Source organism: Crocodylus siamensis, chromosome 15 (assembly GCF_052110815.1).
Source record: "Crocodylus siamensis isolate JL-2025a chromosome 15, ASM5211081v1, whole genome shotgun sequence".
Lineage (NCBI taxonomy): Eukaryota > Metazoa > Chordata > Crocodylia > Crocodylidae > Crocodylus > Crocodylus siamensis.
This window is the reverse complement of record NC_143409.1, coordinates 34,397,675-34,424,236: the sequence shown is the minus strand read 5'-3', so window position 1 is coordinate 34,424,236 and position 26,562 is coordinate 34,397,675. Positions and strand designations below refer to the sequence as shown.

At 39.3% G+C, this 26,562-nt stretch overlaps 1 protein-coding gene across 4 annotated transcripts; it reads right to left on the bottom strand.

Annotated features, from left to right (window-relative positions):
- Positions 1-1,605: 1,605 nt before the first annotated feature.
- On the bottom strand, positions 1,606-25,969 carry BNIP2 (BCL2 interacting protein 2). Of its 4 annotated transcripts, XM_090028273.1 has the most exons (12): positions 25,848-25,969; positions 20,625-20,771; positions 18,947-19,079; positions 17,420-17,487; positions 16,128-16,295; positions 14,195-14,371; positions 13,356-13,458; positions 12,916-13,047; positions 11,689-11,775; positions 11,454-11,552; positions 9,881-9,916; positions 1,606-4,515 (listed from the first exon to the last, which is right to left on the bottom strand). In XM_090028273.1, the coding sequence occupies exons 3-12, from the start codon at positions 18,994-18,996 to the stop codon at positions 4,467-4,469; spliced, it is 969 nt and encodes a 322-aa protein (XP_089884399.1). In that variant the 5' UTR covers positions 18,997-19,079; positions 20,625-20,771; positions 25,848-25,969; the 3' UTR covers positions 1,606-4,466. The 4 variants fall into 4 exon arrangements, with proteins under 4 accessions (XP_089884399.1, XP_089884400.1, XP_089884402.1 ...); XM_090028274.1 differs by lacking the exon at positions 9,881-9,916; XM_090028276.1 differs by lacking the exons at positions 20,625-20,771; positions 25,848-25,969 and adding an exon at positions 18,726-18,834 and having other exon boundaries at positions 18,947-19,080.
- Positions 25,970-26,562: the final 593 nt, after the last annotated feature.

Genomic DNA, 26,562 nt, shown 5'->3' with positions numbered 1-26,562 from the left:
TTACATTTCACATTTAAAAATGCAACATTAAAAAAACGAACGAAAAAACCCAAGAACAAAATAGAACTTCAGAATTTCCAGTCAACTCAAAGCTTTGACCATCTGACAATACAAACTCCAAATTTCAACATTACCTAGTCACCACACAGTGCCAACCTAGTTTGACTGCAAAACCTAACTTGTGAGTGAAACTGACAGTTTTTCAGAGGTACTCAGATGATACAAAAATGTAAGTCCAACTGATTTTCAGTGGCACTTGCAGGTTCTTAAAATGCTTGCTATTTTTTTTTTTATTGTTTTCCCTACCATATCTACAAATCCAGAGATACCTTACATCCATCACAATGGGCAGTCAGCCCAGAAGACCTTGTCTCTTGCAAGCACTCATTCTGGGGATTTATAACCCTTTAAGTGCAAGAGTCCATATTTTAAAATGACAGAGCTTAGAAAATGCTGTGTATAGTTCTGCAACATGTAATTTACTGTTAGCAGAAGCAAGAACTCTCCAACCTGAGTTTCCTTTATCAGCAAGTCGCATCATAAAGCAAAGGATTGGGAACAGCAGTTCAAAAAAGCAAGTTGTTGAAATCATGTTTTTAGTACTGAAGTCATTTTTTTAAAACATTGTTTTAAAAAAAGCATTTATAATATTTTTATCTTAATTTTGTCTTGGGCAGAAGTTCACAATTTTAAATTAATATTATTGAAAACTTTCAGTACTTTTTGACATACCTGCCTTTAGGTAAAAAAAGATAAACAGATGTCCTTTAAAACTCCACGTCTGCCCTCCATTTATGATTCATGTTTTTAATGGTAGTCTGAGGGAGAAGGAAGCATGATTTTAGTTCTGAAGCATTTAAAAAAATTATAGTGAAATGATTCAAATGTTTATAAAAATGGTCTTTATAATCTATATTGCAATACAAAGGGTTGAGTATAAAATATACCTTGTGTGTTTGAGAAAGTCCCCAAAGTCTTTTAAAATAGATTTTTTTTAAATGCCACTTGTTATGTAAGGGAGAAAAACCCAAGAAGGAGAGTCCCCTCAGAGATGGCCAACTTGGCTTTCAATATTTTTCTTTAGGAGACCAGTGAGACTGTCAAAATGAATACTGCTATTTAAATCGTGGAGAGAAACATCAAGCAATCATGCATCTGCAGGTACACTTCTAAATAAGCAGCATTAATGCAATGTTAAGATCAAGTCTCAAGTACATCCATCAGGAAAGACAGAGTTAAAGCCGAAGATTTAATAATAATTTAAGATGTGGTCTGTAGAGAAAAGGATTTATCATCCTTTATCAGCTTATGATACATTGAGTTGTTCAAACACCCATTGCCTCAGTTCTATTTCTTATCTGTCGTCAGTTTTGGGTGGGGATGCTAAATCTCAAATGAAAGCCAGAAGTGCCAACCTTTCAAATGCGATTTTAATCATATTTTTAGTTACTGGAGTTAAAATTGAGGGCAATTAATCTTCTAGTGTGCAAGACTTACTTTTCAGTATCTAGTCCTACTTTTTTTTAAATTAAATTTTCAAGCTTATCAAGGTTTTGGAAAAGAGGATCCTTTTTATCTAATATGAAAAAGCAAACAGGAAAAAAGTTGTAACTCAGGTCTTTTTAATCGCATAATATAGAAGCAGAAAGGTGCAAAAGATAGTCTTCTCACTTCTTAAAAGCGACTCTGTCAAATGCAAAATATAAAGCAGATGCCTACACAGTAAAATATTCTTTGCAGCTTACTTTTGTGCAATTTGAGAGAAAAGAAACCTATCAAAACAAGTATGGGGAAGAAAGAAAATACTGATGTGAGCTGGTTAAGACCATGGAAACAATGGGATACCAAAATCATTTCCGAGTCTGGGAGAGTTACTACAATTTTGTCTCCCCATGAGGCGAAACAAACATTTTGTATTTGAAACACTGTCACCTATTATATGCTACCTCACATAAAAGAGAAGGTATCTTTCTGCTACCTATGATAATTTGCTGCAACAATAAGCTTTCTGTGGAGAACTTTTGAAAAAAACCTTTAAATTTAAAAAAAATTATGCCTATTTTCTATGAAAGTTAAGTTTAAATAAAACTTCTAATTTTCCAGGTCTTTAGAGACTTGGTACAAATTAGATTTAAGGCTAGAAAAGTAAAATGAAGGTCACAGATTTGCATGCATGCACACTGCAGTTGGGTAAGATGTGTAAGTTGAGTAAGATACAGAGAATAGATTCATGGGAAATCCATCAAAGACAGGAATACCCAACTACATGTGGGGGCACCTCTCTCACAAGAAAGCCACTCTTTCTCCAGTCTTTCAGTCCTGATCCCCAAAGGAAACTTACAAAATGCTTTCCAAAGATGAGCCTATGAACTGCACTTCATCAACCTCCTGGATACTAAAAATCATGGACTAAATATAGACATTGGATTTATGACACATTATAACCTGCCTGACATCTGACTCCCCAGGTACTTCTCCACTATTCATTCCCCTTCTCTCTCCCCCACCCAGCCTGTCTCTCACCCACTGACTCAATCTACGTCTTCACTGACTGCCTGTCTTATATGCAGCCCAGCCCAGCCTCTGGCTTTACTTTTCATTCCATCCAGGAAGAGCGCACACCGACTGCAGAAACTTCCTTAGCCTGACAAGGGTTTTGAACCCGAAAGCTTGCTTAAAAATTGTTTTCCAATTACTTAAGTTGGTCTAATAAAAGATACCAGATTCACCCAAAGAACCATGTCTACCTATGTCCTTAGACCAACACAGCTACAACCTACACCCCTACACCTCAAGATGGAGTGCCTGATCAGCATGAGTTAACTCCAGTGCAGATCATTGCCTTTATCTGGCAGCAGCATCTGCCAGCCTCACACCTACAACCATTATAAGAGACAATGAGAGGTAAAAGGTCCATCACTAGTAAATCCTGACTTTAAGATTACCCTTTGCCTGCTGCACCCCAGTGATAAATAACTGTCTAGGTTAATGTCACTTCACTTTCTCCACATATTGAGTTTATTTTATAAATATGAACTGTGAAAATATTAGCACTCCTACATATATTGTTTGTAAAAATATCAAAATGGATGTTCTAGGCTTGATTAAGACAAATGGTAAGCACAAGAGTAATAAAAGTGAAAATATTAGATGTTTGCTTTAATATCAGCTAAACATTTAGCTCCTGAACAGATTCACTTACACCAGTTCTTACAGGCAGTAGGGCATGATTACCAAATAGATTCAAGAGTTCCTACATATTGTATTAGACAAACCAGAAAAGCAGAGCATGTTTAGTTAACATAACAAACTTTGGCTTATGTGCCCAAGAACACTGAGTGAAAATTTGACAACCATTAAAGGAGAGAGAAAAAGAAAAAAAGATATTACTTTGTTAAAGTGAATTTAGTGCTGTTGAAAAGTGCCAGATAGCACTGGAAATGGAAGATCTTTCTACAAAGCATGGAGGTATACAGTGCAAGATTTTCTATACTTTTCCAGGGTACCTCAGTCACACCTGAACAGACTGTTTATTGCATTTGGCTAAAGGTAATTTCAGACTTTGTCCCCAGGCAATTTTTTACTTCGTCAAGAATGCCTAGTTTAGATTAACGCCAGCTGACAGCTCAAAAGAAACTGGACAAGTTTTTTTCATATTAAAAGCTGTTGTTTGTTCAGTTACCATTTACTAAACATCTAAAGTAAAATTAAAATTAGTGATCCTACAGTGAAAGGTTCAGCGTGCAATTAGTCATCTGAATTGCTCAGTTGAGATAGAAGGACTTAAAACACCAAACAAACATGGACAAAACTGAAAGACCTACAGTTCTGCATTTTGAATAACAACAGAATAAAGAAGCCAAAGCTCAAGTTCATTCTGGCAGTGGAAATTAGTTCCATTTGTATTAGGTGTGTGAACAAAAACCAGCATCATCACACAAGTGTGACAAGTGCACCACGTGAACATTAACATCTCAGAACATTAGGCTCACAACACCCAAGAAATGTGTTTAACCATTTACAGCAAAAAAAAGTCATCATGCACTTTATAAAATAATGACAGCAGTCATTCATGGCCTAGTCTACCTGCGAACATTTCTGCAGGTAAACAAAATATTGCTCAAAAAAAGTCATAAAAATATATATTATCTCTTTCGTTTAACATTTAGGTATATAAATATTTTACTGAAGAACATGCATCATTTAGATAAACAATTGCAAGAATGCCTTTTATCAACATCTAGGTTTTTGACATTTAGCAATATAAAATGATTACATATAAAAAGATAGCTATTAAAGTCAAGAATTAAACCAATACAGCAGTGAACAGTCCTCTGTTTACTAGTCCAGAGAAATCAAGGCACCTTTTGTAACAGGTTATATAATAAAGGCTACTGAATGCATTGTAAATGCAAAAAAAGCATCATTCCATCTGCACATTCTTCAGTCTTGTTTGGGCTCCAAACTCACTGTTCACTTTTCTGCTCTTGTTTCCCATTGAGTGCTTGGTCAACTCTGTTTAATAATAATAAAAAACAAAGTTAGAATATATTAAGAACAAATTCAGTTAATCAATTTGCAAGTTAGGCAAAGAGCTTGATTTCATCCTAATAGACAAGAAGCTAAAGCATATGTATAGCAAATGTTTTAGTACATATTAAACTGTTAAAACAAATGTTTCAGTGAAATAGTTGCAGTCACAGCAGTGTTATAACTCCCCTCCCCTCATTTGTATTCTCCCTAACTCTTTTTTTAAAGGATTCAAGAATGCTTTCTAGCAAAAAAGCCATGTTTGCAAAGAAACTGTCAGAAAAATGAAATGTGAAATTAACTGCATTGCAAAAACTGCTTTTGCTTATCAATGAAATGTGACTAACGACGTAAGCTTATAAGGGCATAAGTAATGTATGAGTTTTTAGACCAAAATGCAATACAATATAGATTTCATAAGTTTATCAACACAATGAGCATTTTTAGCATAACATATGATGTGAAGTAGAAAAGACAACAGTGTTGGTTCCAACACAAATCGCTGGTCTCACTACTACATAGTCAATTTTGAAGTTTAATAGAATTTTTTCCAAATAAAATGGCACAAAAAAACTGGGCTAACAATGCATTTCTGAACAAATGTTCTGTTAGACACTACTTAGACTTTTTTTAGATCTGAAATTATTTTCTACAGTCTACATATGTAAATGATTAAATGCCATTTAAATTGAGTCACACATGTACATATGTTCTATTCAACTAGGACACTGTAGCAGGCAAGGCAATAGAACACCTGGGATTCTATTTGTAATACTGAGAACAAACTCACTGAGTCTTGGTAAATCATTTTAGGGCTTACCTACATGAGAAACTGGTTTAGAAAATAGCCAGAATCTGAACTGAAGTACAATACTTACTTTACACTAAGATTTTCGGTGAAGCCAAAGCTTATTCTACAATGAGTACCTTTTCTGTAGCTAAGGTTAATCCATGCCGACTATGAATAACCAAAATGAGAAGAAGGTTCTTAACACAGAATTCAAGCATCTATGCATTTTGTTAGTGCAGATCAGATAGGCTGGATTGGCTAATATACACTTTTTAATCCAAGTGTCAACAGGGCCTTAACATACCTTTCTCCAAAATATAAAAGATAAACAGTAGTCATGAGTCTTTTGGGGTGCAGAGCCTCTAGGACTACTGTGCATATTCTCACTTGGTCACCTAGCAAGTAAAGGTTTCACTTTTTTTTTTTTTTTAATAAAATATATAAACTGAAGTTTCTAGCTCTGATAGCTAAAACAACCTTTCAAATAAGAACTGATAAAGCACAGTCCCCTAGATGTGCATCCATCTTAAAGCTAAATCCAAAACAGTACTTAGGCACACAAACTCATCTGGAAGTCAGTTAATTAATTCTGCCACCCACTTTTTGGGATCTAACTTTTAGTACCTCTACTTCTCAACATTACCTCAAGGAACAGAATTAAGAGTCACTAAGTTTCTACCTATAGGGCTCTTAATAGCAGATGTAAAATTGAGAACATTAGACATACTTTCAGTGTCTGAGCTATCGGTCTCTCATTAAACCACTACCCAGACTTAACTAAAGGGGGGCACTCATCTTTGTACACACCTGATTAAATTTAGGAGCTTTCCCCTTTGTGCTTGAAGGTAAGAAGTCATACATACAGTAACCACTCATAATAAATATTGCAGATGAAGTCAAGTCAGGTATTATGCACAAGAAGCACAAATAAATCCCCTCCTAGTTTAATTTTGAGATATTTTCCATGTAAGAGGGTGGATGTGATATGCATTTTGAATGGTAACAAAATAAAAGTAGGTAGCCTCATAAAATGCAGAGCCAGAAGGACAGAGGAAAAATAGTGAATATTAAGGGGTGCACCGACAGAAATGTTTTTGGCTGGTAATGATGGCTGATTTTTAAGGAGCTATATCAACCAATACCAATCTTATTCTGATATGCAGCCGGGCAGCTTGGAGACTGTTGCCCCCTCCGCACAAAGAACTGCTCACGGCTCCGTCCCGCACCCACCCTGGCTGAGCAGCACCTGCCCCACCCCCACTTCCTCCCCCCTCACCCCAGAGGCTTCTGCTCCACCCCCTCCCCTTCCCTGACACCATACTTATACCTGCTGGTCTCCAAGATGCCTGGCTATGCTCCTGGCCCTGTGCATGCTACAGTGGTTCACGTGCACAGGGCATTCATCGGCCACATTAGGCAAAAAAAGAACCAATTGCTAATACTTTCACTTCTCCCTATATTGCTACCGATCTGATATGGGACCAATGTATCAATTTACCTCTAGTGAATATGCTTTATCTCAGATGCCAGAGGACCAGATCCACCAATAAACTTACAGGATGTGATACTTAGCTCACAATGTCTAAGTTTTTTGGGCTACCGAAATTAGGAGAACTGGAAACCCAAGAAAGGGGGAGTGTCTTAACCAATACAAGGGATAGGATTTAAGGGCACTTTGTGTGCTCCAGGGGTGGGGGTAGGGGTGCTTCTATTAGAGCGGCTCCGAGAACCACTCTAAAGCTTCGCTGCTACTTGTGCATCAGTGTCCTTGTGCTTCAAAATGGCACCGGGGTCCTCAAACTAAAGTTTGTTCAAGTGCTCCTGCCGCCATTTAGAAGCACGGGGATGCTGATACACGGAGATGCAGGAGGCTGCTGGAGCGCGGTAATTACCACGTAATTAATTGAGTCTGCTCTGATGCGCTAGTCACAGTGCGTCAGACCAACCTCTGCACTCATGTACGTGTACCTTAAGTGCCTAAGCCCAGGCTGCAGGGAATTACCTACCTAAATCAAACTGCGATTCACTCCTGATGTGCTTAATATTGATGATGCTCACTTTTATTCAACAGCCTGGGTCATTCACCCAGGACAGGGAGACCTACATGTCCTCCTCAGCTATTGGGGGGGAGTGTCAAGTCTACATTTCTCATCACCCATGACAGCATCCCAGACTCCCAGCTGTAAGCTTTCACAGGTTGTCTCTGCTGTTGGATGTCCTGCTGCGGTGCAGAGGAACTAAGGCCTGCCTCTACCCAAGCAAAAAGCACTCAAAGTTCCAACTCCTGCTTATGTATTTTACATAGCGGACAACAAAATATGTTGGCCTGAACCCAGATATCCCCTCTCTCTCCCCTACCCCGACCCCCTGCAAAGGCATTTTTCCATCACTGTATGGGACTGGAGAGCAGGGAAGAAGAAAGGAGTCATCTTCTTTAATTCCTTTTGTGGTTCTGGGCCCCGGTTACTTCATTTAAAACTGACTGTGCCTCTCCAGTAGAGCAAAACACATTGTTCCACTAAACTAAATTATTTTAGACACTCAGAAATTTCCTTTTTGCTTTCTAATACATGCTTACTACACTGACAGCATCAATCTGAATAAATATACTTTCAAGGGGAAAGAATCCTGCTTCACCTAGTCTGAGTGAAGCAAGTCTACAGAGGAGCTCCACAGATATTGCAAATCCCTGCAGGATACCCACATGAAGATTTTGTGCAGGGGATCTATTTATTCGCTGTGAGCTAACAGGCTGAATCAGGTGGGTCAGTCAGCTTCCCAATGCTGTTTAATTACTTTGAATAACTTGGTAAAATGATGACTCTGCTACTTTGCGCATCTTCAAGAGGATAAGTGAATTTGCCCTAGTTTTTTTGCATTGTAAGATTAGCTAAAATAGCTGCATGGACTGAACCCAGGAAGCCTCACTGATGTGAATGAATAAGGCTTGAAGCTGCAGAATTTCAATCCAAAATTGTTCTTTACGTGCACAGTAAAGCAATAGTGAATCTGTGCAGTAATCAAGGAGTGTGTGCCATCCTGATCTCTGTAACTATTTCACAAGAACTATTTCAAAAGGGAAAAGAAAAGCTAAAACAGAAGACCCATGACCCATACTAATGCAATACTGTTTGAGAATGTAAGCAGACTGAAAAACACAGTACCAAAATGATCCTAAATACAATACTTAATAGTTCCCAAAGAAGTCACAGTTCATGAAATTCAGAGGACCGCTAAATAATTACCTTGAACTAGAAACAGCCAATTTGAGGAGAAGGAAGGGGGGGGGGGTGTGTGTGTGGGGGGGGAATTTCAATTTATTCTGTGCACATCAGCTGTCAAATTAACTCTGTGTATTTGACAAAGCTAACTGAAATTAATTTCACTTTTTCCCATCTCTTGATATAATTTCCTCTTTATGCTAAAAAAAATAAAAATAATAGTGACAGGAAAACTAAAACTAAGTCTTTATTGTTTTGGAGACTTCAAAAACTAAAGCCAGGTTGACCCTTCCAAAGATACAGATTTGTATCTCAGGGTTATATAGATTCTTTCCCTTGCAACAGGAATAGGCCGGTGGAGGCAGGGTAGGGTGAGAGTGAAGCAAGTCAGTTGCTGTGGGAGCTATAACTTTTCTGCAGGTTTAAAATCTCAGCTACAGCGTTGCAGATGTACAGCTTAAGTAGAATCATTCCTACAGGCTATTCCCTCACCCTTCCATTTTCTTACATTTTACTACATTAGAGCAAAATCAAAGGCAAAATCATGGTCTTCCAGGTTTATTTCTTAATGTGTCTTCAATCTTTCTACCTACAATGACAGTGTATGTAAAGTGTCCCTAAATTATTAACTGTTATGCACATAGCAAGAGAATAAAGTTTAAAATTAGAAGCAGTATGTTTCAGCAAAATGGTTAATGACAGACAGACTGAATGATAATTTATCTGTTTTCAATATTTTGTCAGCTCCAGAGATTGTTGGAATGATTAGCAGTCAATTAAACTAGAAACACTTAAAAATCCAGTATTAGCAAGGAGCCTAGACACTGCAAATACAAACAGCACTATGAAAAATATAAATGGCTTTAGATTAAAATTTAGATTAGTGAGTTCTATATCTTGACAATTTAAATTAGTAAATACTGAACAAAGCAAGATACAACATTCAAGATTAGAATTTCTGGTTAAGAAGCTTTCACAAGTAACTTCTACAGCTGCAGACTAGCATCTTGAAAAATCACCATTCAAACAATTACCTACTTTTAATGGTGAAAGTTAGTTAAAACAGGTGCTGATATGTATATGGCTTTTTGCAGGTGTAGCTCAAAGTCAATTAATTCATCTTTAATGAAATTTCTCTAAAATAAATATCATTTAAATTTTCAGGACAAGTTACATTATAAAAAATACTATTGTTTAGTTAAATATAGAAGCTTAGCCATTAGTGCGTGTTTATATTTACAAATGCTTATTCCTTTCTGCAAGCCAACTATTTGGGAGTTAGTTTGTGCAGTGCAAATGGATTTGTCTAGATGCATCCCTGATTATAGTGTGCAGATACCTTTTGTGTTTCTTTCTAAATTTTTCTTCTTCGTACCTTGGTGGGGAAAAGTTTGATTTCAGTAAATGCAAAATATGAAGCCAACTAAACACAACAAGTTGCAAATTAATAATACCAATATTTAAGTGTCCCTCATGAATATCAAATCTTGAAACTAGCATAGTTCAGAATACAGAAATATTAATCTAGCTTTAAACAGTAATAGGAGATTTAACTGCTATTTGCTAAAAGATCATCAACACTGTACAATGTTAAAAGTCAGGACAGACGGACTAAGTTTCCACTAGAAAATATAAGGACTGTATAACCCAATTTTGAAAAATTCAGAAGTACTCGGATTTAACGCTGAGGCGCCATTCAATCCACTATGGAACTCCGGCAGACTTCTACCTAGTAGACGCCTGATTGTGTAGGCCAAAAGTTAAGTCTCTTTAGACAAAAAAAAAAAAAAATCAGTGCTTGATTAATATTTCAGTGTGCTGTATCACAGCTGTTTTATCAAAGTTGTTTACCAGCAGCCAGACTGTCTTCCCAATCTACCCAGAGTCTTACTGTTCCTTCAAATTCCCTTTTTGAAGGGAATTTGTTCCAGGCAGAAGGTCAGATTTACTAACCGGGGTTACTTGTTTGATCTTTTTGCAGAAAGCTGTATTTGTTTTGCATTTGTTTTTACATTCACTTTTGCAACTTGAATCAGTTGATTATTTATCCCACCAAATGTTTTGCAGCAGGAACGTAAGCCCTTATGACCACAAGGAAGGTATTAAAAAAAAAAAAAAATCTCACCTTACGTGGCTCTCAGCTCACACTAAAGAGCAATGCTGCTATTATATTCTTACCAAATAAAAAGGAAGAGCGCCCTGCTACTGTGATTGTTCCCTGTTGGTTCTTTATATTAATTGCCATCAGTGTATCAGCTACAAAAGTTGCTACACTAAGTGTTTTTAGGTTCCTTAGCCTTGTTGCTCAATATATTAGTCCTGCTTTTTGAGCATCGTGCTGCTTAGTACCTATAGCCACAGATAACCTACTTAGCATTTCTATCATCATACCCAAGGCTGTGCTTTTGTTGTGGTGGGCCACTGTGCACTCCTTTGACATCTCAGTTTTCTGTGCAGGGATGAAAAGGACCTGAATACTGCCCAGCCCTCCATTTAGTTTTAAAACCACCATTAGAGCTACCTCTCTCCTCTATCTCCTCTTAATTTAAAGTGGAATTCTCAATTGCTGGAATGATACTTCATTGTTTACTTTTTGTGAGCATTGTCATACTGCCAACTTAATTTAATGCCCATGAATAAGAACAGTCTCAGTGAGACTTTGTCTCCAAAACACTGGTTCCCACTCAATTTAATTTAGATTAAGCAAACCACAGAACTGTGTATTAATGATCTGGCTAACATTATATTGCTGCATACACAATTTTAACATCATCCTCAAGCATGATATATCTTTCCTTAGTGTACCAACTTCATTCAAAACAAGTTTGCAAATACAAACCCAAACAGTAATATTTTTACTATTTGCATTCTGTACCGACTGCAATTTAGCATGTTTGCATAATGAAACGTACTGTTTTATGCATTCTGGTATGACAACGTATTCCATGGGGATGAGTTCAGCTAGCTCTGCCAGAGTAAAGACATACCTAATTTTTTGGCTGAATTTTGAGCTGTGGAAGAACAAACGTAAAGTACAGTTACAATTTAAAGTATTGGATACATCACTCAATATTAAAGTAAAACTTTCTGACATGTAACACACACAGAGATACTTTCTGTAAATAACACAAATTTCAACAATATTACCTAATGAAAGGTTTTGTGATGGCCAGAAGTGTTCTGATAAACCAGGAAGGATGAACTATTATTAGTGATTTCAGGTTTTTCCTTAACCTAAAGATTGGACATCAGTGTTAGAACAAAAGAAGTGAAAAAACAGCAAAAACATCATTTCTACTAACCAATACTACTACTGTCTGGCACGTACAGTCTAACAAGTAAGCCTCTATTAGAAAAATGTCAATCTACCAAGAGGATAAAATTAACAAAAGCAGGTCATGCCGAAAGTAAAGTTTTAAACTGCTGGCTTTGGACTTCATTAAACCTTTCTGATAAAAATATCTGGAACAATACATTTCTACCACTTAAGGGGCAACATAGGAAACTCTTATTTCTACACATTTTAACAACTGTTCACATAAAAGAATAAAAAGTAGAATTCCCTTGACAAATGAGGTATAATGTACAATGGGAGAGAAAAGCCTCCTTCAACTGGCATCTTAGATACTTTTTTTTCCTAGGGAAAAAAAAAGACACCTAACCATGACTACTTTTATTTGAAGTCTTTCATCCAAAGCAGAGTGGCATAGTCACAGTTGTATAAAACTGGTTCTTTAGCCAAAAAGAAACTTCAAATCCATACTCTCTGTATATTCTATGATGACAAAAATCCCACATTTTTTCCTCACTTTCATGCCTATTCACTGGTCAGATGAGCAAATATGTACATACTGATTCTGACAGCATTGTAAACACATTGTAATTCTAGGTGACATAAGAGCCAATTTTGCTGCTTCTCATCATACGCAAGAGAATTGCTACACATAGCCTTCCATTTAACTCCTCTGAATGTTTATGCAGTTTTGATACTGACCTGCCCAGAAAAATACCAGCTTTAAAGCTCAAGTTAAAACAAAACCATATTGTACTACTGTATGAAGGAGTCATAATGTATCTTCCATAGCAAGTGTCCTGTTATGGTTCATTGATAGTATCTCCAACCCCAACATACTACTTTTCCACTACTGTTACCTGAAGGGTGGGGGTGGAGGGGGTGAAGGGGAGAGAATCTCCAGCATGTTTTTTTGGTTTTTTTCTTTTCTTTTTTTTAACTTGGGGCTTCACTGCCTAAATCATAAGCCATAAAACGCCTGCTGGAAGCTGCCTAAACTCATACCATGCTAATTAGAAATTCTGAAAAAGAATATACAACCAAGAAATGTAGAGCTATTTTGACATTAAGACATTTTTTACCTTCTGTCAATTTGCTGGTAACATTTCCTGAGCCAGCCTAAGCTTGGCATTTTTCTCCGCGTTGTAGCACCATTTAAGTAAACTATCATATAGTTCTCTGCTACTAATAATTCTAAAGTGCCAATAACATACCTGAAGAGATAAAGAAGAAAGCCTTCAAAATCATATTGTGGATGACTTAACTTATATATAAGACAACCTGCCCTTTGGTAAGAGTTTTAAAGAAATGTTGTTCACAGAATTAAAGTCTTAAAATTTTAGTTTAAAAAAACTCTTAAAAAAGTCATATCTAAATTTAATATTTTAATTAGATATGCTGCTTCTCAAATACAAAATACTATATAAAAGAACACAGAACGTGTAGTTCTTTCTGAGGAGAAAAACTCTGACAGTGGAGTTTCATTCAGAACAGTTTTTAATGACAAAAAAATATTACTTACTTAAACAGATTGTCCATTAGATATCTGTAGTCAGACTGATTGCTTTCAGGCATAAAGCAGACAGCAAACACAACAATGGCATTTAACCCATCACCATAATAACCTAGGAAAAACAAACAGAAATACAGCAGCAATAAGAATAAGAACACCTTATTGTAGTCTGATCAATTTCGTATAAAAAGGCACTTACTGTGCTCTCTTCTCCATTTCAAAGTGCTTTACAAAGGTGAGAAAACATCCCATTTTATATGGGGGTCATAATACAGGCACAGAAAGGCTCAAGAGACATTTATTTAAAAGATTTGCTGTTACATATTGTTACAAAGAATAGCTGAAATTTAAAAAAATGAAATAAAAGCCCCTCTCTAATCTCTGTGCTTTAATTTATTTATGCATCTAACAGCATTTTGCATGGTCAATTTTCCCTCCTAGAACAGTTCCGTTCACATAGAAAGGAAAAAGAAAACCCCCTTAACCAGTCTGCTAGGGAATCTAAAAGATTTTGCACACACTGTATATGTACACAGAGTATACTCAATCTACCAAGACTTTCCCAAACAGTGAAATGTACCCAGACAGTTGTGATAGTCTCTTAAAGTAACTTAACTTTTTCCAACATCTTGTGGAGTTTTTTTCCCCTTAGTGTAAGGTAATAAGTCATGACAAGGACTGTACTTCATAGATTTTTGTTGTGCTTTTTTAAGGTCTTCTTACTGCAGGTCATAATGGAGCCATCCTCCAAAGAACCTTCATCCATTTGCATCCAAAATTATTCCTTCCTTTCCTGTTCAGTTACACATTAGATGCTAACAATGCCCAAGAACATCATTATTTCTTACCTCCATGACTGATAACTTTTTTATAGGGTTCAATTGCCTTCATGTCCACCCGATGGTCCTGTTCTCCAATTCTAAACATACGCCAGCGTCGCCCATCCTCTCTCTCTTCTGCTGCAGTATATTCAGAAAGCGATCCTCTCCTAATTACTTCAGTAGTTTTTGGTTTTGGAAGATCATCTGCCAAAATTAAAACATGTTAAAGACCATTGTGATTATATGTGGCCGTCTCTAATCCGATTATTAGTTAACCACTTTACTATCTGCTTAGATTATTATAATTTTCTCTGGTACTGGACAGAGGTAATAACAAACTTGTATCAGGCACTCCAAGATGTGGATAAATGAGATTATATTGTATTCTTGCATGAAGTGGTCACAGTACCTTTCCTACATCAGCACAGTATCTTAGCATTCATATGAATGCTCAGATTCTCTTGATTGTATTTTATTATGAAGGGTCTAGCTACTTATAAATTTCTAGCTACATAGGAGGCCTTTTAGCAAATATACATATTGTTTTAAACATTCATTCCCATAAATACCATCAAAATCGACAGAAAGTGGTTAACTTCAATGATTGTATTTTGTTTGATCAGATTTACAGTGAAGCAACTTACACATTGATAATATCTGGCAAGCATACATGCAGACAAATTTATGAGGAATTAAAGCCAATTCACATATGCAAAAAAAAAAAAATCAGTAAGTGAAATTTATGTTTAAGAGCAATCTGAAGAAAACAGATCTAATAAAACTGGTGATTCTTTGACTTAGTTCACAGACCTTACCCAAAAGTGAGAAAAACCTACTGCATGTTAGTTGTCTGTTTCCAAGACAAAGCTGTTAATGGAAACTATCCTTCCAGGAAAATGAAGACAGCAGCATTAAAGGAAGAAAAGACAGAAACCCTTTTCAGCAACTTTTGCAACAAAAGTGGACTATTTCCTCAGTTACACTGTAAAGTTATCCTGAAGTGCCAACTCATAGTCCCTCAAGAAGTCAAAAGATGGCAATCCCACTCCAGTTACATCCACATAATCTCTAACTCTGAATACTGAAGTTATGACACTTTAAAAACCCCTTCATTTAAGCTTTTTAAAAAATAAATTAATGTTTGATGCCTTATTTTCTTTCCTCAATATTCATCATACTCAGTAGTATTGTGGTTCATTCAGGAATGAACTGCTTTTACAACGAGTATTTAAAAAGAAAATCAAGTAAACATTTAACATTAGGAGAATTCAGAACTTAATATTAATTGGTACTTTAGATCAACTTTAAGACAACATCATCAATCTTCAGGACAAAAATAAGGTAGTATGGACAACTGTCAATTTTTGTATGAGTTGTTTTAAGAACTCCAGCAGCCTGATAGGGAAGGATTCTTAAATTTATAAAAAAGACCACAACTCTGCAGTTTGATTCTCATCTGAATTCTTATACAGAGCCCACTGACTTAAACAAGACTTAATACAGGCTTGAGGGCTCCCTCTGAAAAGAATGTAGTGTCAAGGCCTTATTTCCAGTTTTAGAACAGCCTTACTGTTCAAACTCAGTCAAACATAGTTTTGGAAGTACAATATAAAATGAAATTCTTAGGTAATTAAAAAAAGGTTTTACAATTTTAAGAGTCCCTTGGTGATCATTAAGTTTGAAATGGAAAAGGTTTCTAAGGTGACTGACTCTTTCTTGCTTATTAGGATAAAAGAAAGGACCAGGCGTTACTCAGATTTCTTGCGTTCTTCCATCAGCTTTTCTTTCTAACATACTTGTACCATTTTTACCATATTTATACATTTTCTATATATAACATCTAATTATTTGGGGGGCGGGGTGAGTTCTTAAATTCAAAGTCATCCTGGATTCAGTAAGTACAATAAGGCACCTGTGTGTACGGAAATTTGAAACATTACATGTGGTAATAAATCCTTACCTTCCCATTCAAACTCATTGCTATTCTCAGATGGAGTATCCAAGTCATCCAAATCAATCTCCCCACTCTCATCCAAGTCATCTGACAAAACTGATTCTTCACTGTGATCCAATGTTAGACTAATATCTGGAGCCATTAATTTCTTTTTAACTTTGTTTCCATTAACCTCTAATGAATTTGGGAAAAGAAGAAAAGGCTAGTTATTTTACAATCTAAAAATTGAGCATGCTTGCACATTCAACCAACTTTTCATATCCCCAACAATATAAAACAGAATAACTTTATTGCTGTATCAGTACATAAGTGCAGGATTCCAGGTCCTGTACTCCACCCCTCGTATTTCATATTGTAATAGTCTTCATGTCATTCTAGTTCTCCATTACAACACTTTCTACAACCAGCAGTGGTTTTTAGTATTGTGTATTTTCCATTTTGGACAGAATCTGTGACAGCTATATATTGAAATACATGGTAAATGGCAGTAAATTAATGTGACAAAACAATACAACACAGCACATTCCGTTAGACTTCAGGTGCTAACTTGCATTAGAGATCGGAGAAGATTGTGTTATTTAATGCTTAATAGTAACCATCCTTGAAAAGTCTACAGATGAACAACTTTTAAGTAATGACTGACAAAGGTTAAAGATTAACAGGTGAACTCAACATGCTCAAAGAAATGCGGCAAATACTTGCGATTCAAAAAGTTGAAAAGAGAAAATAAAATTAGTGACATATCCAAATATCAAGCTAAATTAGACAGACGAGATCCAAGAAATGCCAAAAGTTAAGAAACAAACAAGATGTAGTACAGCATGGTAATTTTTAGATCTAAGCAACAGCCATATACCCTCTTTTCTCCCTCGAGATACTGTGTTTCAGTTCTAAGATCCACTGCAACCTATATTAAAAGGACATTCGAAAAGAACGCAAGATGTTCAGTAGAATTCATTCAGGTCTTAAAATTGACAGAAAGACTCATCTTTATTTGGTTTCTGTGAATTCAAGACCAGTCATGAAAATATAGTGCAATAGTTCATGTTTAGCACATACTAACTGGCTTTCAGTTTACAGGGCAAGACAATGCTTTCAGAGCAATATATTCTATGAATCTGTTTTTCCTGGACAATAAACCTTGACAGTATGTATTAAAAACGGGTATGCTGATTAAGACGCTGCTTACCTAAGACTGACTTTCTACCTTTTTAAAATGTTGTGCAGCTCCTTCCATATTTCTAAGGAGGCCATTTAGGTTAGAAATAATCAGTTTGACTGAAGCTACAGATTCTTACCAGGTTGTCCCTCTCTTCCAGTTCCATCTGATGTATCTGCTTCAACATGGTCATCCTCGGGCAAGGGCCTGGTGCAGGGAAGAACAGAGATGCATTTCATAAGAAAAACAGCTTCAATGCACAAGGTTCATTTGTGAACAGGTATACATGTCACCTGGTTAGAATGTGCTTTTTAAATGCACAATATGCACTTTACAAAAAGAAAGTTATGGCCCAGAGTCAGATTAATTGCATTTGAGGACTCAGCTAAGCTGTCAAGCAGAGCATTAGAATGGTGGAACACTGAGCTGCAGTTTCAAGCGAGTTTTACAGGCTGATATGAGACAAGTCAGTGGTTACTGTCTGCCTGTTATTACAGGCACCGAACTGTTTATTTTTTCTTCACCCTTCAAGTCATCGCATCTTTTAACACCAAAAAACCCCCAAAAAACAATTCAGTTGTTTTGCTATGAAGCTCAAGCAGTTCCTTACAGGCACAAACAATATTTCATTTATAGTTCTGACAGCCATCCTAAATTATGGACAACTATGTTCTTAGAAGTCCTATTTTTAGACATAACTGCGTGACATCATACTTTGAAACCTTCAAGATACTTATAAATAAGACAAAGCAAAACTGTAGGAAAGCATGGGGAAAACGGTGTATTTTAGCAGCATTAACCATACTGCACAAAACAGGACGTTTCAGTGAAATGCAATGTCTTTGCCACAGCTTTGGATAAGGCAACAAAGGAAAAAGTAAAACTGAGGATTAAAAGAAACTTAAGTCAGTTTTAATAGAAAAATTATATACAAATTTTCTTAAGAGGTTATACTAGTCAGTATATTTCTCTGGAAAATGAACTCCTTTATTGTGATGCATACCTCTAAGTTTCAATTTGAAATTCTCTCTCAGTACCAACAACCAACCTCAAATTAGAACCGACTTATACTTCAGGATTTCCCCTGTAGTCCTTTAAAGGCTTTTCAAAATGTTCCAAAGCGTACTGTTCAAATTGTTTCCAACTTTGTTAACCAATGCTTATAAGCATAACATTCGGTGAACTACATTTCAGTTTTTAAAAGCATAAACAAGAACACATAAAAACTACTTAAACTCACAAAACATACCCTGGAACCTTAACCTTACTGTAATCATCACTATGCTAACATACAAAATTTAAGCCAATCTCTTAGGAATGATGTGCTGTCCTTGGCATCACTAACATAAAGATCCCCTTCCCCATGCATGACAAAGCAAGTTTCAAGACTCTTTGAACAGTACTATATTAATTTTAAAAATGCCTGCTGCCAATTAGTAAGTTACCTTAGGTCTCACAAACATCAAGAGGAGGAGAAAGTGGCCCATTTTGTCCCAAGGAGTATACAAAAACAAAAAGTACGCTTTGACGTCATGATTAAAGCTTTACTGGATCCTGTTCAAAAAGAGTAACTGACTTTAATTATAGGCCCTGCTTATGAAAGAAATTATTCATTTTCACAGATTAGTAAAATAGGTATATTTTATTTGTATAAGCCATCACTTACCTGGGAAAATCTTCATCTTGCCACTCTTCCTTAAATTCAACACCTTCCATCCTCAGTCCAGCCTGAACACAGTTAATACAGTTTCCTGGCAAGCTAGGGCCTCTTGTCTTTGGAAGGAGATCAAAAAAGGGCCCTGTGGGAAGGAACATCACAAAGTATTAGCTCAACAACATTGTAAAATTCGCTTTATTGAGTACTCACAAACTGTCATTTTTCCCTAAAGATGGTATTTAAAGAATTGCCGTGAAACTTGCAAAAGACAAATCAGTTAGGCATGACAACATGTTCTTGTTCAAGTGATCAAGCCAATAATTTCTTGTCATCCTGCTTTCAGGATTTCAATAGGAGATTATTTCTGGCATTAAGCTAAAGGTTTCAGCTTTATTTCAAAATAACTATTTTAATTTGAGAGTTATTTTATTCTTAATAATTAGAAGAAAGCAGGAGATGTTACTAATAACCATTTCAGCATATCAGCCCCACCGTTGCCCCATGCTGGAAAAGAAGACAAGAATTAATAATTACCTTGACTTTTAATATTTCTAGTCACCAGTGCATCAGAAATAAATACAAAACCATTTATGTAGTCAACATATTGCTTAGAAAAGTCTTAAAACTTAGAGTAATTGCAAAACATACAGCAACTCAGAGTTTTAATTGTAAATGACACGTTGAGCTTCAGAGTAAGTTATTCCTAACATATCAAGCAAATTTTGAACATGATATCTTCATAACAGTGTCCCTTGCATGCCAGCTTTTGTAGCTTACTGTAGGGAGCTAGAGAACCCCCCTCAACTAACCCTCACCCCTGACCTAAAAAACAACCACTGTTAGCTCATTAAATCTTTCAATAACACCTACCTTTGAGTTCTCTTTTATAGGTTTTTTGGTAGCATCAGTCTAGATCAGGTGCTTAATTTAGACAAAAGCATCACAGAGATTCAGTCCAAAGCAAAAGAGTTACAACATCTCTGACAGTTCAGGTTTTTCAACAAGAGGTCTAAAAGACTGTTCAATCTCCAACTTCTAATAATGTTTGCAAATATGTCCATCTATTTACTGCTTAACCACACATCTATTTGTGTAGCATTTATACCTTTGATTTGGCCCTGGCCCAAATCTTGGATGAGACAGTTCATTTACTAAAAGTACTACCATATTTGCTTAAACCCCATGCAGATATGGCCCAGTGAGAACCCTATAAAGGTGATACTTTGCTAAGGTCACCTTCTTTACCCCAGAGTGAAAGAGTGGTTTCAAGCCAAATTCTTTTAACAGTCAACGCTGAGAAGACTTTCACCTAAGAGTGAACTGTATAAGGCTAGTACAATAATTCTGACCATGGTAGCTTAAAGGCATGTACATTGTTTCGAACAGTTCTGACATTTTGCCAAGGACAATAAGGAAATGTATTACCTGTTCAGTTTTCAACCAAGAAATCAAATATCAATTAACAGTGCTGTATACAATGGATTAAGCCAATCCATTACTGGTGTATTTGCAAACACTGGACTTCTCAAAGTAATCCGAAAAAAAAAGTAGAGATTAAAACATACTATACTTTGCTAGATAAAATTAAGCACATACTTTATAGTGAACTCCATATCTGTCTCAATTTCAGAATGCATTTGCTTAGTTTACCATACAAAGTCTTGAGATTCCGGCTCAGCAAACTCACCCTGGGACGTACAAGTCAAGCTGTGTTCTTTCAGGCTCACCCATCACCAGCCACAAGGAGTCCCTGATACTGGAACATGCTGAGCAATTCTGGTGATGCACACGTTAACTAATGGAATCCAGCTCTAATCTCACAGCGGTACTGGCTCTATAACAATGATAGGAGCATACAATAAGAACTCGCTAGCCTGCACGCGCACACACACAGGTGATTAAGTCGGTGCCATCTTTACAGTCCGCAGAGAAGAATTTGAACCACATACCAACACAATGAGGGACAACATTCATATTTGATCGTATAGCCAATGCAGCCAGATAATTAGTTTTACGCGACTGAATTTGTGTAGTGCAGCAATACTATACATTAACCAGAGACAGCATTGCAGAGTAAGACCAAAAAGCTTTGTGAATGTGTCTGATTCACTAACTAAAAAAGTTATGTTTCCCAGAGACTGCAGTGCCATTCTAGCCCACAATTAGGAATGCCATCTGTTTTTCAGCCAGATAGACATGCTCCAGAAGGTGGCCACCATCCAACCATCCATCCCTTACAACTTCTAAAAATAATGTTCTTAATTCAGAATAGCTTCCTGCTGCTAGGGACACATGACTCGGCAAGCATAACCCCTCTTCTTCTTCACTGGATGCTAGTATAGAGCTGTTTTTGTGACGTTTCTCAGTTACGCAACTGCTTAGTATTTATTAGAAACAATTTCAAATATCTGTTTGGAAGAAAGTTACCCAATTGACACATCTATAAATAATGGCAGGAAAACATGAACTAGGCCTTTTCTGTGTTGTTCTTTCATGGAACCTAACTTGATTATAAAAAAATCTACATACATGGGTTAAGGCAGATCAAGAGCAATAGAAAGAATAGACTGTCAGGAGCAAAACCTACCAAAAACAGATTAGTCACAAAAGGGTAAAAGAACAGGCTTTGACCTCAAAAGAAAAAAAAAGATTTAAAAATAGAGAGGGGAACACAGGAGATCAAGAAATAAGAAAACTCCTGCCTACATGCATTGTGCAACTTTTTGGATGCTACTCCTGAAATTACTTCTGCTCAACTGGTATTAAAATTCCTACAGGACTTTTTGAGGTTGGGCTTTGCTGTAAGGCAGTAGTGCTTCAACTTTTTGCTCACATTGGCCAAATGAGTGGCTCAGGGGCAGCCCTCAGACTGGATCAGGCCCTGAGCCACTTCTCAGGGCTCTGATCCGCAGGACTGGGGCCCACACCACCTCCAGTTAAACCCTACATGCCCAGATCTTAGGGGTGCACCAATAAAGATTTTTGGGGTGATACAGCTGATTATTGACCAGCCAGATTGGTGGATACCATACCAATTGTTGACATGCAGCCCAGCAGCTTGGAGAGCAGCATCCAGTTGGTAAGTCTGTTGGAGGAAGGGGCGTGAGGGAGGGAAGGGGTATGCGGGGGGCAGTTTGAGGCCCCTGCAGTAAGGGAGGGAGTAGGGCTGGGGTAGTGGCAGGTGCTACCCAGCTGGGCTGAGGCAGGGCACAGGATGGAGCTGGAGGCTCATCCAGGGGGTGGGGAAGGGTAAGGTAATTCCCACCGCTGCGCACACCCCTAGGGGAATAATGGGGCATGTGCCCCTTTGGATTCGTGCATGGGATGAGGGTGGATTGCTCTGCGTGCTCAGAGCTGGGGCTGCTCCAGCCTCTTTCCAGTGACTTTGCTAGGGCTGGGTGAAGTGGGACAGGCAATGGCGGTGCTGGAAGGAGGTGACTATGGGGGGGCTAGAGCCACCCCAAAATTCACCATAGCCCCCTCCCAGCACCTTTGCTGCCTGCCTCGCCCCACCTGGCCTGAGTGCAGCTGCCAGGAAGAGGCTGGAGCAGCCTTGGCCCCAAGTGTGCAGCCTGTCTTCTCCTTGTGCACAGATATGGCCTCCCATGCCTCCCCCAGGAGCGCACGCAGTGGCAGGAGCTGACCCTCCTGCAGCCTCTGGATGAGCCGCTGGCTCCATCCTGAGCCCCACACCACCCTGGCTGGGCAGCGCCTGTCCCTGCCCCACTCCCTTCCTCACTGTGGGGGCCTCGGTCTGCCCCCCCCATAACCCTTCCCCTCACCACAGACTTACCAGCTGCACACTGGTCTCCAAGCTGCCAGGCTGCATTCCTGGTTGCATGCATGTAAGCAGCATTTATCAGCAACATTAATAGCCACATCAGCCAAAAAAAAAAGGCTGACTGCTGATAATGTCAATTTTCCTTTTATCAATGCCGATAAAATATGGACTGATGCATCGGTGCACCTCTACCAGATCTGGCCCCAGACGCACCTATCTGGCATGCCATCTGGCCTGCAGGGCTCTCTACAAGTCTGGAAATTTAGCAGCAGGGGAGCAACAGTTGCTGCCACTGCTCCCTTGCCACCAAATTTTCAGTCCAGTGGGGACTCCTGTGGCCTGGCTACATGGACTTGATGTGATCAGAGGCCCAGGGTTTGAGCATCCCTGCTCTAAGGTCATTGCTCCACAGTGTATGGCCCTTCAAGTATGCTGTGTACTAACTAACTAAGATCAATTAACTCTAGAGCTTAATTCATTTCAGCAGGCTTACAATCACTATCTGTATATATTCTGTCACACAACAGAGTCAACATGATGGATGTCACTGAGTAGCATGAAGCATTTCCTTTTATTGCAGCAGAATTGAGAAATACTTGTCTAAAATAACTTCCCATAACTGAAGGAGTTAAGACAGACCTGCAGTTATGCTACGGTTCACTCACAATTCTAAAATAGTGCTCTTAATCTGAGGAAAGAAAAAAAAGCATCAGCAACTTCCCAAAAGAATGGGACTTTGAAATTCAGCCATGTAACTAGAGGTCCACATTAAAAGAAAGCAATATTTTATGGCCAAAATTCCACTTTTAAACTGTTTATAAATGTGTGACATGAAGGAAGAAAATGATTAGTTTTCATTGAGGACAAGCTACCTCTTGAGCCTCCCTACTCCAGATGATTAGTAAGCAAGGCACTTTAATGAAAAACATCTTTCAACTCTAAGTAAACAGCTTTAATTGCTGAGGAAGTTACTTTAAATTCCATTTCATAATTGAAATAGCGGACTTAAGGCAAATTGTAAAGTAATAATTGCTCTTATTTGGTTAAGACAGGTTTGGGTTGTGCCTCATTATATATAGCCTAAAGTGTTATAATCGTTCTCAAGTACATGGTTTAGAATGTCATATTACTTAATAAACCAGTCATTTGAGGTGGCCAACAGCAATACAGCTTTGTAATTAGCAACCCTGGCACATGAAGCAATATAGATATGCTAGAGAAGATGCGAGTTTTTTTTCGAACTTGATGCTGAAAATATTTTCGTCCAGATTAAAAGCAATCACATTTAGATCAAGGTACGAAATAGCTTTTCTCCAGTCCCTAGGCGAAAACAACAACAACCTCATTTCTGAAAACCAGGGACAGGTGCATGAATGTGTTAGACACGCATCTCATTTTCCAAATGAAAACAAAAGTTTACTGTTACAAGACAACCAAACAGCATCTTTAGTTTAACTGGGTGTCAGCAACATTCATGTTGAGCAACAATGATAATCTGCATGCCTGGCCCCCAGTGGTGGCCCACTGAGATCTGATGAACTCTGGAGCTGGCTGGGCTCATTCAACTTCCTAACTTTGAAAACACCTTAAAAAAAAAATGTTTCTTTCTAAGAAGGATACTTAATTGCCTAGAACAAAATTGGAAGGTAGTAGCCTGATCAGTCAAATGCAGAAGAGAAGTTGCTCTATCAGACCAGTTCTTTAAGGGAAAACAGAAGCAGGAGAGAAAGAGAGAGAGGTGGGGCTGGAAGGGGACCTCAGGAGGACACCTACTACAACCCTCCACTCATGGCGGGACGATCCCTGACTTAACCATCCCAGTCAAGCGTCCACCTGCCCAGCAAAACAGGCCTATTCAATGTACCAAGGAACATGACCTACCCATTGTAAAATACTACAGCTGTTCCTCACTTAACATTATAGTTATGTTCTTGAAAAACACAAGTTTAAGCAACATGATGTTGAGCAAATCCAATTACATCACAGTAGTTACCTATTAGCAGGTGGTGGCCAAACAATGCTAAATCCGAACATTGTGCAACTTAAAACAAGTACCTTCTCTAACAAATCAGCAACATAATATAACAAAACAATAACCAGGATGATGTTAAGTGAGAAGTACTTGTATAAGCCTGCCTTAATAAGGGAGACCATTGCAGACACATCAACGGATTGCTTGGGACAAATAAAAAGAAACCAGGAAGGGGAGTGACGTCATAAATTAATAATAAGGGATGTGGAACGGACACCAGAAAGAGCTCATCAGCCAGCGCCCACTGCCCCCTGAATCCGTTGAGGCAGCCTGCAGATGTCAACCAGTGAAACTAGGCCCGGAGATGGCAGCAGAGGAGCAACAGCCCTGCACTCCCCCCCCCCCCCCCCCCCCCCGTGTCCCCGGCCAGAGTCTCAGTCCTGACCAGTGAAACAGGAGATGAGATGACAGGTGGGTCACTTGCTGACTTTAACTGTGCTCTAAATCAGGGGTAGGCAACCCCCAGCACGTGTGCAAGAGCGCAACAATGATGGTATTTTGCTTGACACGTGCGCCTGGGGGCAGATAGCAGGGATCCACAAGGGGCGCAACTCTCGTTGTGGCAGTGCCGGCTTGCCCTGCCCCGCTTCCCCGCTGTCTGCCGCCAGCAACGAGCCAGGGTGGGGCTCCGTGGGGCAGCTCCTTGTTGCTTCCGTGCTGCCAGCAGCACCAAGGGCCTGCCCAGACCCGGGGCCGGCTGTGTCAGGCAGCTAGGAAGCTGCAATTGGCTACACCAGGCGCGGCCCGACTGTGCTGGCACGTCGGGGCGGCCAGCGGGCAAGGGGCCGGGGCTGCGCTGCCACAACAAGGGTCGGGCCCCTCGCGGCTCTCCCGGCACCAACACCCGACAGCTCGAGGCTGCGGGTGTTTTCGGCCCCTACCCAGGGAGGCTACCGCCCCACTCGAGGCGCGCTCTTTGGTGCCAGGGGCAGCCCACTCGTCCCAGCCCCAACACCGAGGCTGGACCCGCCTCCTTCGCGTTCAGCGGGGACCCGCAGCGCCGCACCCAGGCTCCTGCGCCGGCAGGGCCCGGCCCCGCCCCGCCCCGCCCCGGCCCGAGGCACCGCACCCCCGCCCGGCCCCGCGCTCCTCCCGACCTGCCCGCCAGTCCCGGCCGCAGCAGCAACGATCCCGACCCCGGCCCGGAAGTGGAAGTGGAAGTGGAAGCGGAAGCAGCGCCCAGCCCAGATCACGCGTCTGGGCAGGGGCAGGGTCGCGGGTCGGCGCGTGCGCAGTGCGAGTCCCGGCACTGCAGCCAGAGCGAGGAGCCGTTCCTCTCGTCGCTCGGGCTTGGGCGGCCTCTTGGGGCCGGCGCGGCCACAGTTGGTTCCTCAGGCCCGGCCCTTTGTCAGAGCTGATCTTCGCACGGGGGAAGGATGTTCGCAGTGAACGAGACGCGTTAAAGACTTCGGAGTTCATCAAAAATGTGCACTTACTAAAAACAATGTAAAATAATCTGTATTAGGGCCATAACCTTGAATAAAGAGCCGAGGTTAGGCTAGGATTATGGGGCAAAACCCTCTTTGGGTCACCACGAGCCATCTGTCTCCTAAAGAAGCCTGGGCAGGACACTGCCCAGCCCAAAACTCTGCGTTTCAGTGCCAGCCTGCCACCGACAGTATGCGGCCCTGAGCAAGGAGATGTGTTTGGGGTGGCACTACGGGACAAAATCCTTTTCAAGTCAAAAGATATGTCCCTGCAGTCGGGACTGTTGGGAAGAAGCCTAGGTGGAGCCCTGCCTGACCCAAACCTTGGTTTCTGCATCCCAGGCTGCCTGGTGATGGCCCTCGGGCCTGAATAAAGAGCTGGGTT

Excerpts from the sequence above, each read along its gene's own strand:
- BNIP2 (XM_090028273.1), bottom strand. The coding sequence starts at position 18,996 with ATGGAAGGTGTTGAATTTAAGGAAGAGTGGCAAGATGAAGATTTTCCC. Across the intron at positions 11,776-12,915 it reads TACCAGCAAATTGACAGAAG|GTTAAGGAAAAACCTGAAAT; the intron begins GTAAAAAATGTC and ends TCCAATCTTTAG. Across the intron at positions 11,553-11,688 it reads ATCACAAAACCTTTCATTAG|CTCAAAATTCAGCCAAAAAA; the intron begins GTAATATTGTTG and ends GTTCTTCCACAG.